The 13481-nt window shown below is 49.0% G+C and overlaps 1 protein-coding gene across 1 annotated transcript in view; it reads left to right on the plus strand.

Annotated features, from left to right (window-relative positions):
* The first annotated feature begins 3308 nt into the window (after positions 1 to 3308).
* Positions 3309 to 13481, plus strand: part of LOC128730581 (5-hydroxytryptamine receptor-like) — a 33852-nt gene continuing 23679 nt past the window's right edge. The window contains exon 1 of the mRNA XM_053823653.1: positions 3309 to 4044. Within this exon, the coding sequence (XP_053679628.1) occupies positions 3309 to 4044 (736 nt within the window). The remainder of the gene's footprint in view (positions 4045 to 13481) is intronic.

Consider the following 13481-nt stretch of genomic DNA (forward strand, 5'->3'; position numbering starts at 1 on the left):
CAGCCACCGGACAATGGATCGCGATGGCAAGTGTTTCGTACGTGCCTCATGGATGGATCCGCTACTTTAGTCGTGTGTTTGTTTTTTTTTTATTCCTTCTCCAGAGTCTATTTCCAGAGTCTATCGCTCTTCGTTTTCGCGTGCGTCACCACCCTCCGAGCTCTCTCTCGCCCATCCGTGGCGGGAGCTATTTTGCATTTTCGGATGGTGACACGTTTGGCCTGGTGGGAAAGTTTTTTATTGTACGCTAAGCTGCTCACTTTTTGCTTCGCTTTCGGCTCCATCCGGCTCCGTGTTTCGGCGTCATCAACGCCATCAACCGGGAGCGATTCGCCGAAACCCACGAGCGCGCACTCGTGGATAAGTTTGGTCGGGGAAAATTCATAATAAATTCATCACACTGGCTTTCCCGCAAGTGAGGCTGCGCTCGTGTTGGCACGATATGACACAATTTCCGGAAGGATGTTCGTTTGTTGGTCGGTGCTTGATGTCGGTTGCAAACTGTATCAAATACACGCCAGGATGTGTCGCTAATTGATGTGCTTTATTTCCTTATAATTATGTTATTAAAAAGTCATGCCTTGCTCTCGGAAAGAAGATAACGGTAGTTTGATTCTTTGTTGCAAAATGAAAATGATAACTTGTTAAGATTGTTGATTATTAGGTATACAGCAATCAAATAAGCCAAACTTTAAGCAAATGTTTTGATTAATGTTTACAATTCTTTCGTAGGTTTCATGTTCATAAAATGTTCGGAAATTCCTCGGTACGATTTCTGCGTCACATGTTTTGTTTATAACACCAAGTTTACTAATCGAAACAAGCCTCTCTTAGGATTTCAGCGACGGTTACAGCTGCTTACTTACATATGTTTTATGTTTCATTTCACTTAGCTACTGACTGGGACAACCTATTTTACCAAAACGAGCACCAAAATAGATCCCGAGAGTGGTCAATTTCCCTTCGCTTTTCCCCGCTCGGAATCAATCATACCGAATCCTTTCTCGGTGATGAGATTCATATTTGTCCCTCCGGAACCGAACCGATCAGGACAACGAACGTGAACGCGTGCAAAACAATCTGCCGGCAATCCAGATGCGGCAATCGCAACGCCATCAGTGTGTCCGGCAGAGAGACGAAAAAAAACTTCGGATGCGCGATCGGTCTACGTCCTTGGTCCGCTCAAAGCCGCCTGCCTTCCTTCCATTAGCATAATCAAATCAAATGAGCTAATGAACCGACCTCCGGGCCAACCGACCCTTGGTTTGCGCTTGACAGGGGTACTATCGGGCCTCTTGGGCGGTTTGTCGGACGCACCGGGATTGAAAATGGTTTACTCGGGTAAACACCACCATGTTGACATTATCTAAATCGAGTTGCTCATTTCCGATTGGGTCAATAGGGCGTCCGGGGGTTGGTTTTTTCTATCCATGCCGCACACACACACACACATGCACACGTTCCACGGTTCGAGAGAGTTTTTTAACTTACCACCGGTGCTGTGGAGTACACCTGCAAAATTCATCCGCGCGTATGCCGTTCAATATTTAATATTGGCTTTCGGACCCAAAACCGTTGAGAGTAGATTGCGAAACCGGTTCGCTTTTGGGGAAACATCTTCATGGTTTAATCAACTCGCTTGGGTGATGAAAAATTAACTACTTACCGTGTTCGGGCGGGCGTAAAACACACACGCCAAACTATCGATCCGCGAATTCTTCCGGGAAAAACATGTTTTTTAGGATGAAGCGAATAGGCGAGTAGCGTAGCATTTCGGACGTTCCTTATTTTGATGCCAAATTTTGACGCACGGTCTGCGCTTCGGCCGTTGATTATTTGATGTCAACAAGCTCTCGCCGGTGGAAAATTCAATTAGTACAATCGGTTCTCCGACCCATTACGCTGATCGACGGACCGAATGTGCTCCATTGGTGCTAGGTACCTCTATTGAATTAGCTTCTAGAACAGCTGTTTTTTTCCACTCCATTTTCCCTGGGACCTAGTTTGGATGCTATTTTTTTGGTTTTGTCGGGAAATACTCCACACGTACCACTGGTCAGTGAGGCGTGTGTTTTGGATGTTTGGCCCGTGAATTGGAAACATATTTCCACGCCACGGCACTGGTCAAAAACGTGCTGGCACAGGGGGTGGATTTTTGTTTTTGAGTTTGAACTCGATCGGGGTCATAGCATGCGGATGCTGACATTTCCTGCCCTTCCTGACGTGGTTCTGATTTAATGTGCTTAAATATCGATTCCGGTTTGCAGAAAGAAACCGCTGGGGTACATGCACCGATAATCAGATCGGCGCCATCTGGCGGATGCCTAGCGCACTGTCGTGTCTCGCAGATGTAATGCCCAACGCCTCGTTTCTGTCTCTCTAACCGGCCGCTAGTTTAATTCACTTTTGATCACCGTGTCAAAGCCATCGACACCTTTTTCTGCGAGAATTCCCTTTGCTAATGTTACGTTTCGTGTGTTCCATTCCATCTCATCCGCAGCACGCTTTTCCGACTAACCGTGGAGCCACGTCGTCCGGCGTCACGCGGAAGGTAACTCTGAATCAACACCATTATCTTGGCCACAATGTTCGTTTCAGCTCGGTACACCTCCTGCCACCAGTGCCACCCGGTGTCCGGCCCCCAGGACACGCCGGTACCGCACTCGCGACCCCGCTAGGCGGACGTACCCCACCTCCCCCGGGTAGTCCTCTCCAAACTCCTCCGCCAAACGACGCCGCGAGTGTGCGCCATTATGAGTCCGGCTGGCAGCTGTTGCGATGATCGATCGAACGAAGCGTGCCGCAGCCGCCATCCCGTAGCTGACAATCGGTTTCGCCGGAAGGCGACGAAAATGACATCATAGTGCGCGCGCGAACCCAGTGACAGTGCCGTGGAACAGTGAGACTGCGGTGTGCAGATTACGAGATCGATTCCGTTTTAGGGGGTGGGCATGGCCCACAAAAGGTGCCGCTCGGTGTGACGTGCCGTGAGAAACGTACCAGAAATTTCGCTGCTCGGTTTTTGGAGGTGGCAATCACACCGTGCGAGTGTGTGTGCGTGTGTGTGTGTTTGTGTGCGTGACCACGATATCTAGTACGCGCAGGGGGCTTTTATCTGCAAAAAAAAGGGATAGAGATCAAAGTGACCCCCCGTTACACAGTGACACGGGTTCGAGTGGGAAAGTGTGTGGGGGCGGTCGAGGTTGGTCGCCCCGCGGATCTCGAGACGAGTGCACGTGTCCGAGGGCACCTCCTGATGGAAGTGAATCGCAGCCTATAGGCCGTCAGCCGGGTACGCAATGCAAACTATGGCCCTGACGGACGGTACGCGCCCGACGAAGGAATCACTCGCTGTAAGGACCGCCTGGCCATGGACCGCGCGAGGAACGTCTAGGGCGAGTGCCACCGGTTCGTCCCCGACCACCATTACCTCCATCGCCGGCACCTCACCGACGGTTGCTTCCCCTGCGGTCTTCCATCCTGCGAGCTCGAGGACGCCCTCGGTCAGAACGACTGGGAACTTTCTACCGACGAGTTCCGCGAGCTCCTCCGTGGTCGATCAACTGTCATCGATTGCCTCGACGGCGGCCGCTCATGACGACGTGGACACCGATGGTTCTTCATCGTCGGCGTTCGAGTTGGGCGTCACGGAACACCTTCCATCCGATACCGCCGGTACGGTGCATAACTTCACCCAGGCACTCTTCTCGAACTACACCGCGGACTATGGTGGGGACGTGTTCAATGGAACCGCGTTGGCGTCGGCCGGGCGAGGGTCCAGCGGATCCGGCCTATCACTCGGTTTGCCCGACCTTCTCGAGGAGGACGAGTTGATGGCGCTCTGGAACTGTACCAACTGTTTCTTGCTCAATTACGGTGGCGTCAATAGCACGGGCAAGTACTACGGCAATGGCACCGTGGACCCGCGGGACGTGCTGCCGACGGACGACGATGACACCCTCGCCAATGAGACGACAATCTATCTGATACGTGTGATCGCGACCGCCATCGTGCTGGGCATCGTCATCCTGGCGACCGTTATCGGTAAGTCACCGCGTTTGCTTTGCAATTGTTCTTTTTGTGATGCTACAAACTGTATTCAAGTAGGCCTTGAAGTAGTCCTCAAAGCCTCCCTGGAAGGTGCATTGGGTTGTTTCTTGAATTGTGCTTCTTTTTTTGTTGGGAAAAATACAAACATTGTGTTGGTAGAAAATGCAAAACAAAAATGCTTCTAACGCCGAATGTTAGCTGCTTACGGGGAACGGTAGCCTGCAGTAAGTCTTCCTCGATGTTTGGCTGTTTTGTATGTTAATCTTCCTCTTTCGGTGGCCTAACCGAAATCCAATCAGACTCTCAACTTACGCATCAGTAAGCCTCTTCAGCTGCTCTGCATAATACTTCGGAAAAGGGGATTTTTCGTGCACGTTTCTGCTTGCATTCTGCACAGAGTGGCAGATCGATTGTGACACACGCCAACCCGCTCGTTCGTTTCGTCGCCAACGGAACCATTGGTTTCGGTGAAGGAAGTCGCTGACAAATTCCCAACCGGAGGGATGCGCCCTCTCGCTGCTTACGGAAGTCAAGGACACTTTGACGGACGAATTACTTTCCACAGTTCGTCGCACTTCAAGCGTGAGACCTTCGCGTGGTGTCTTCGTCTCCAAGCCGCGCTTCCCGGAACACCAGATGGTTCCAAGTGGAACAGCCGGGGAGTGAATGGAAAGATAAACCCAACTCCCACCGAAAGATCGTGCAAACTGTTTCATTCTCCGTCGTTGTGATGTCAAAAATCGAACGCAAGAACCGACCTTCGGAAGGGAAGACGTGGATCTCCCTAGCGAGAAGATGTTGCCGGCGCACGTCCGGCTCAAAGGGCGACGGTGGCCACGAGACTGGCGGGTGCAGGAGAATGTATATTCCTGACACTTCACCGTTCACCATCTTGATCAGCATCATCATCATCATCATCGTCAATGTCAGCCGCCATTCTGGGAGGAAACGTCACGCGCCGTCGACGTCATCGGCGAACCATTTGGACGGCCGGTGTCAAGTGAGGCGAATGTGCGAGACTTTGATATTTATTTCACGAAACGTAACGAAACGATAACTCGGTGAGGCTCGGAGAAGGAGCCAAGCTGGAGGTTCCTGGCGTTAGTACGCCATTGCCACATAACCAGCAGTCAGGAAAGGACCCGCGTTGAAGGAACGCCATAGGCAACGAACGGTTATTTTGCTGGCAAAGCGCTTGACTTTCTTGCTAGCTCTGGTTCGCTCGACACTATGATACGGTCCCGTACATGTCACCGGACCAAACCAGACCCACCGACATCAGACGGGTCTCTTTCTTGTGGTGAGCATAAAAAGCGCTGTTTCCTCGCGATTGTGTGCTCGTGTTTTTTGATGGAATCGCGCTTCTTACAGCCACGGAAGCGACATCACGGGGACCACAATCTGCAATAAACCCTGCCAACGGCAGCGTAAATATAATTGAGAATTTACCTACCGCTATGGTGCTTCTTTTTTCTCCCTCCGTCCTTGGCATCGAAGAAATTGCAAAAATACTCCATCACGACATCAAACTCATGTGCTTTAACCCAACCGCACGTATGAGCCGGCACGCTTGCGGACTGAAAAACGTTCATCTCCAAAGCAGGACGTTGTAAGCGCTCACCTCACCATGGTGGAAGCAATAAGCTTTCTCGTTATCAGCTTCAGAATCAAATCAAAATTTTCGTATCCAGTACATTTTTGTGTTTTTTTTTTCGTTGCTACATGCTACCAGCATCATCTTCATCTCGGGTGAGAGAGCGAAAGAGCAAACCGGAAGCTTTACTGTCCCCGAGGTCTCTGATGTGAGCTGCCGAGGAGACCTCAAGAGAGACTGATCGAGACACACTCTTATCGCGATTGTTATTTCTTGACGTACGGCGTGCGGAACGGTTCCGGAATGCTAATAATCATCTGTGGGAAAACATCACCCCCAGGAATGGGGTTTGATAATTTGCGTAAATTTACAATTTTTCATGCCCCGAGACCCACCGGAACCTCTCTGAGCACTTGACGTTTGTGGCATCATGTGCGTGGAGGGAACTACTTAACGGAGAACTTCTTAACATGCCGAACGTGATTGCACTCCATCACACCTTGGGCTCAGGGTTGGAGATGATACAATTACTTGGACAAACTGTTTTCGCCCACCCGAGACGTTCCGTGACGGGATCGGACCGGCAGAACGTTTCTCGCTGCTAAGAAACGTTCATTTCAGACGTTCATCATCCGGCATCAAACGACGTGTTTTGGAACCACGGGGTTTCTGGTATAACATTACTCTGAGACCATGCTGAAGTTGTTGCCAGTGACCACGAATGGTTCTCCAGGGATCAAGCGGGCGTGTACTTCCGTGAAACCCGGAGCCGAAACTTTATTGATGCGACGTATACATACCCAAGTTCTCGAAAAGGTTCCGAGGAAAGAAGCTCAATACACGCTCTTTTGGTTCCGTTCCGTGCTATGGTGCCATTTGTAACAAATGTTGGTGCAAATGCGGAGGCCTTTTTTGGAACCAGCACGGGGTCACGATATCTTTCACTTCCAACAAACTCGCAGGTGTACTAGCCAGGTTCATGTCCTGTAATGTGGGGGTGGCTTCAATAGTTCCCGAGTTTTGTGGAACTTTTATGCCGCAAAAATCAAACCACACCTCGAAGTTCCTCTATTGAGCACGTAACATCGTCACTGCTTTGCTTCGGCCGTGCATTACTTCTCATTACCTCCATTACGCCGCACAAGCGCGTTGCTATTCTATAAAAATTAATAGTTAATTAAAAGTCCCCTTTCCCGCATCGAGACTCCCCAACGGCCCGCTGTGGCTCTTGGTGGCCGTTGAGTCAGCCTTCTGCCACCGTGTTAAAAGCTCTCCAACTCTCACTCCACTGCTTTATTAGCAGCCACTTGGAAATTTTCCGCACCACACCGACGGTTCGACTTAATAAAACATGGGTAAAATCGTTACACACTCTTTCACCAGCCCGTACCAGCCCGTACATTCCGCATTTCCCGCGGTGTGCGGTCCTGGTGCCTTCCCGTTTTGCCCCAGCCACTCCCCATCCGGAACCCGAACGTAAACCTCAATTATGCTGCTAAATTAAATTACTTTCCACTTCGCCGGTTGGCTCCGCTTTGCGTGCGGTTGATTGGTTCCGTTGTTCGGAAGTGGCCAAAAACGAACACACACGCGCGCACACTCGCGCGCACGCCCGTGTTCGAAGGCACCCTCGCGTCCCCGTGGCTTTTGGGTGCTAAATTTGGGAGGTCCTTGCTTCGCCAACACACCGCCGGTTAATTCCGAGAATCGCATGGAAGAAGTGGAACTCAAGAAACTTGTTGTTGCTACCAACCGCAGGGCAAGCAGTAGTTCGGAGCAAGTTCGGGCGACTACGAAAGCTCAGTGAAGCTAAGGGCAGAAAGGGGTTTCGCGGTTCCGGAACGTGGGCTAGAACGCGATACAGTGCTGCCGGAGCAAGTTTTGCTCAGGTACACCGCAGCTTCCGGTTTCTTGGGGCTTCTGGATGTACGGGATACGGTCCAATCTGGATCCTTTCGTCCTGCTGTTTACGGTGGATTTGATGGAGCTCAGAATTAGCTCCCAACCCAGCGAGCCATCAAACTGTGCAAGGGCCTCGAAATTGACGATTTATGATGTCTTGGGGAAGATTTAACGTACCTCCGACTGCCGGTGCGTTCTCGAGCACTGCAAAGACACATCCCAGCCGGGTATCTTACCAAACGGCGAAACCCAATTTGGGTTTTCCTCGAGAGCGCCCGGAAGTGGGTGGTGGGATGGGAAAGAAGAAATGCTATCCCGAACCGTGTCAGAAGTTATTGATAAATGGCCGAACGGGAGGCCGTCAGTTACGGCTGTCTATTGTTGTTTGGCGTTCGGTGTCCGGATACGGTCGAGCTGGCAATGAAGCGTCCAGGCACGGCGTTCGGAAGCACAATGGAGCGGAATCGTACAAAAATAACACCCCCTCACACCCTGGGAATGGAGTGCGCGGTAAGAAGTTAATCGGGAACCGGGCGAGGGCGAAGAATGCAGATAACAGGAAAAACAGTCTATAGAAATCCATCCACAAAATCGCCGGCGAAATTCGGTACGAGCTGGCCAGCTACACGCATGATAAATGGCATTAATAATCGTAAACCATCGGGGAATGCATGGATAATATTTATTGTACTGCTTCGTCCTGTCGGTGAGCAACACGCACACATAAAGGTGACGAACTTTTACGTTTTTCCTTCTGCAAAGGACGAAATCTCATCTCGGCAAAGTGCTGCTTCGCATTTTTCTTCGCACCGCTTCCGAAGGTACACCGAAAGCTTTATTTATAGTGTGCTGTAAATTAATTTCCACAGTTTTCTCCTACCACTGCAAGAAAGCTTTCTTCGATGGGTGAAATTGCCGCACAGCAACATCGAAAGGTTAAATGGTGCATGGGGCTATGTAGTTTTTTCTTCTTTGGTTGATGAATTTCCAAAACGTCTGCCATTGGGAGAACGAATTTTCCTTTCCAAATTAAATGCCTTTGCATTAACTTTAATTCCGGCGTGGCTGCAACAAATCCGCCCTGCGCTCAGTAACTGCGAATCGACGATGGACGAGGATTGTGTGGATGAGTGTGAGTGTGGCAAGTGCGGGAAGAAAAGTGGTCCAGCCGGAAAGTATCGGGCTGATGGTGGACGCTACCATTTCCAGCAGTGCCCGTTATCGGACTTTGCACCGCTTGTACGTGCATTCGTTAACGTTCCGGACAGCTCGGACGGAAGATTGAAGAGCTTTTTTTCTGGCCCCATCCGTTTGGGCCAGCTGCTTCCGGTTGGATTGCAACTCACGAACCGTAAATCAATTACACGGAAGTGCATTCCACGCTCGTTGCGAAAATCAATGAGAGTAATTTGAATTGGTCGCCGGCTAAAAGTTTGTAAAATGAGTGGCATGTTTTTTTCCTTGCATTCAGAATATAATTAGGCAGTTTGAATTGTTTGCTTGAATGTTTCGTAGGTGTTGTTCTGTTCATTGAATTACAAAACGGGTGGATTTGATTATAGTTTGTATTTGCTGAACTCTATTAGTCGAATAAACTGTGAAGGTTCGTCAAGAAACATTTGAAAGTGATTGTATAACCGTTACAGCAAACCCTTGGGGCGTTTTATTCTGATACATCTAGTGGCTTATGTATCGTCCGATCGCACACACTTATCGCTTAGTTTGGCACTTCACTCAATGTGCCGGCTCGTGAAGATGCAAAAAGAACAACAGCACACAAAAAACTCCAATGAACCGAAGGCCATTGTTCGAGCCGTTCTCGATGTTCTTGAATAAATACAGAACATGACTTGAGAAGAACATGCCTGACGTCACCCACGTCAAGTGGGTGTTGTCAAAATTATGTTCGAAATCTCTGGAGAGTCTCTTGTTGTACGAGGCAAAAGTTAGTAGCAAAACAACGAATCGACTTTTGTTACAGAAAGCTCCCTCGTGGGGAATATGAACATGAAATAATCCTTCTTGCAAACATGCATTCTCGTTGTTTGTCATGTTTGTCATGCTCAAGAAGTCAGTCATCTCCTGGGAGGAACATCAACGAATGGAACATGTCCTGTAGTCCTTATGTCACAAAAGTACCGCCTGTCAAACCGGTATGTTTTGAATAGTTTGAATGTTTTGACTGTTTGTAGCTCATGCAATCGCTAGCCAAGGTCAAAAGAGCGGACGCACAAGCGACACCAACGTTCGAGGGTCACGCGAGAAGGCCGGTGGAAAATTGTTTGGAAAATTACTACCACCGCAGCTCCGGCCCAGCCAGCGAAACGAGCTAGCCAAGCGCGAAACAGCACTGAACGGTGGGGTAACATTCGGTCAGCATGCCACTTATTGGCTGTATTGGTCCCGACGGTAGGCACGACGCATGTTCCGGCACCGTTGCGACAGCGGGCAATTCCCTTCCCAACCATGCGGCGTGCTGTCAAGGTGCGCTACGTTAGGAATTACCACAGCTGACAGGTGGGAAAATTGACTGCCACCCGGGGCCGGTTGGCTGAAAAGGACCGCGCTAGGGCGGTTCACAAGCACCGTTAAAGCGCTCCGGCAGGAGCTTAAAGCTGTCGCAGTAGTTTAGGAAATAGAGTTTGTGGGGTAAGACTCTTGTTAACATGGAATTGAATTACGCCTAATTCCGCACCTGTTGGATCCCCGCTGTGTGATCTTTTTTTTTCTCGTCCTGTGAGGGACAATGCGTTGTAATGAAAGGCATGAACTAGGTTGTAAAATCGATCCCGTTACTCTGGTGCAAAAAAAAGCACGAAACTGATGGTGCAACAAATTCAGCTGAATGCCGAGATTCATTACCATGGCTGGTTGGTTCCGTGGAAATCCGCGTGAATGTTCCACAGAGGGAAAAAAAACCCTTCTAACGCAGCATCCCATCAGCATGCAAAGCGTAATAGCGTGGCATGGCCAGCACCAACGAGTTTCTAGTATCGCAACTGAAAAGGATCACTCGACCCTAACGCTACCATTGCGTCGTAATAGCAAACCCCTCCGCCCAGTGCACGGAGCCCACCATTAGTCCTTCGGTATGCGCACGCCACGGGAGCGCGTCCTTCGAACGACCAGCCTGTGGAAGTCGATTGAACTATTACATCGGCTTTGAAGCTGTTCGCTTCCACCGACTGCCAACCCCGAACAGCACAAGGATACGGTGCGGTCCGGGTACTACGGTGTTTATAGAGATTGATTACCGACCCGAACGGGAAACGCAATCATGTCGGGGCAGAAAACGACTTCCCGCACTCCGACCGGATGATCCGCCGGGTCGGCGCCTTGGTGGGGGGGATTTGATGGATAATAAATAAATAAAATAAGCTCACCCACGAGGCGCAGCTGAAGCTAGCCGGGGTTGACCGGCAGCCCAAGCCAGCCTAGGTGATGGACGGGATTGATTACAAGGTTATGGACACATCCCGGGAACCGGTTCCGGCTCACAGGACCGTCACCGTGACCGGTGGAGATAAATATAATGCCAGCTACAGGTAACAGGTGTCGCGTTTGTGCAAAATTGTACCACCATTGGTGTTGTTGAGTGCGTGTCCTTTTGCAGAATATCCTTCGGTGTTAAAATCCTCCCCGATGAGTAAAGAGAGAGTGAGAAAGAACATCTGCACATGCGATCTCTCCAAAGGGTTTGTACTGCGTACCTGTGTGGCTTGGGCATCCGTCTTCATCATCATTAACTGGTGTGAAAAGTGGATATGGGATCTGTTTTACGCAACGCCCCTTTACCGGCCAGGTGACCATTGGAGGTTGGTCGCTTCAACGCACTGGCGGCGCATACTGTCCAACGATAACGGACTTCATCAAACTAGCTGTCAGACGAGGGATAATGAATTACATCCTCACTTGGCGAGCTGATGCAGCACGATAAATCTGTGTTGGCTTCTTTTTCTTTCACTCCGAACGGCAAACCGCGTGGTGTCTTTTCGAGGGCCAGTTTTGGTTGTTTGTTTTTTCTTTTCCCATCCCAGCCGACCCACCGGATAATTGGGAAAATTCGTGTTGCCGGGGAAACAATGGTTCCATTCTTCGCTCGGAGGATATTTGAAGCCTTACGAACGTAAGCCAATTAGTGCGGGGAATATTAAAAGTTGCTTCTGCCTGTAGCGGAGTTTTGGGCACCGGATGAGCAAACATTAATGATTGATTGTTGGGCTGTCCGCCACCCCGCCTTTTGTTCGATAAAGGTCGATCCTTTTTCGATTGCCGGCGAATGTATTCGAGATAGAGATAATTGAAATTGCTTGCCCAAAGCGATACCTGCACTTTTGGATTGCTTTCGGTGGAAGTGTTATGAATCACGGTAATGGCTATAGGTTTCAGATGTTTTGTTTAACTCCAAGCTCATTAATACAGCTTCATTATGCAGCCGTAATCTTGTGAGGGGTATAGGTGGCAGTAAATAAAAAAAAACTACGTTATCTGCGGTGTTAGAGAATAGCAGCTGGAACCTGAGCTGTTATTATCGTTTCTTTCAGCGAATATCGATATATGTCAAATGTTGGGAGCCATTCACACGCTCTATGTGTCATTAATGTCATTAATTTAGTGTACGGCTTCCTCGAGTCAAACACTATTATACTACATTTTATGTGCCATCATCAATAAAATCTTTGATTGCATACGTCAATACGCCCAGTGATTGATGGTTGATGCTCCACCTCGTGCGAAGCCAAATCGAGTTAGCAAAATTGTAGCAAAAGAACTGCAATATTTACTGGGATTCGCAAATTTTCAGTGTATCCGGCGGACGTGAATCGCGATAATTTATGACGGTATATTTTTGTCTTCGCGGTCCGTCAAGTAAATCGAGTCTGACTAGATCCGGTGCACGGTGGACACGACAGATAAAAAATCAATTACCTCCCTCTCCAAAGACCCGGCTTTGTCCTTTTAGTTTCGTCCGGCATACACCACGCGTATCGTAGATGATTTTTACGACGGAAATCACCCCGCTGCAGCGATTGGTGCGAATATTTATTTCATACGAAATTTGTCACAGTCCCATCCAACGACCGCCGGCTTAACGCACAAGGACGTGGCATGACATGTGACGTGCGTTGTGGGATGATAGCTTCCGGCTCGTTTCGCTTTGGTAACCGGTCTATTTCGAACGTTACTTGACAAATGATCGAAAAAAAGTGGTACAAACAATACGATTCCGGTTACTAGGCGCGTCACCATTAGCCACTTTTATGGATCGGTTTTCATTCGAGCTGACGTATGTACATTTCGTGTATGGGGCGTCCTCCCGCCGGCTAGGTCCATCAGGACCTCCAATCAAAGCCACGGAGCCATTCATAATGGACACACAGCCTTGGAATCGTCAACACTTTGATTGAAGGTCCTCGTAAAGGACAGTAATTTGATTTTTCTATGTTTGGATTTTACTTTCTGTCGCACAGGTTTGGGATCCCCCTTCGTAAGGGGTTGTTTTCTGTCGCCGGTGACGAAAAACAGGCGAATCGATTACATGTTTTGTGGTCCCTGATATGGTTGATTTTATGCCCCACGGAGGGTGATTTGTGAGTCTGACGCTAGCGCTGTGGACTATTTTTTTCTCTTCTCTGGCTCGAAAAGGGCGAGACGGTACATTGATGACCTTTATTTTTACTGCGAACTTCATTGAAGGACAAATTTCCTTTTCTCATTACTGATTGTAATGGTGCCTCAAACTTGGTGCCTGTTATTTCATTTAATGAAACTCATAACTCTTTTAACGCTAGTAAATTTGAGCGAGAAAAAAATTAAAAATAGCCATTTTATTCGAGCTAATTATTACACGAAACTGAAGAAAGTTTAATTTCTTTCATGTCTATTTTAAGATAATTTGTTGCTTGAGGCGCGAATCAGCAAATCATACCAAAAC

This window comes from Anopheles nili, chromosome 2 (genome assembly GCF_943737925.1).
Source record: "Anopheles nili chromosome 2, idAnoNiliSN_F5_01, whole genome shotgun sequence".
NCBI lineage: Eukaryota > Metazoa > Arthropoda > Insecta > Diptera > Culicidae > Anopheles > Anopheles nili.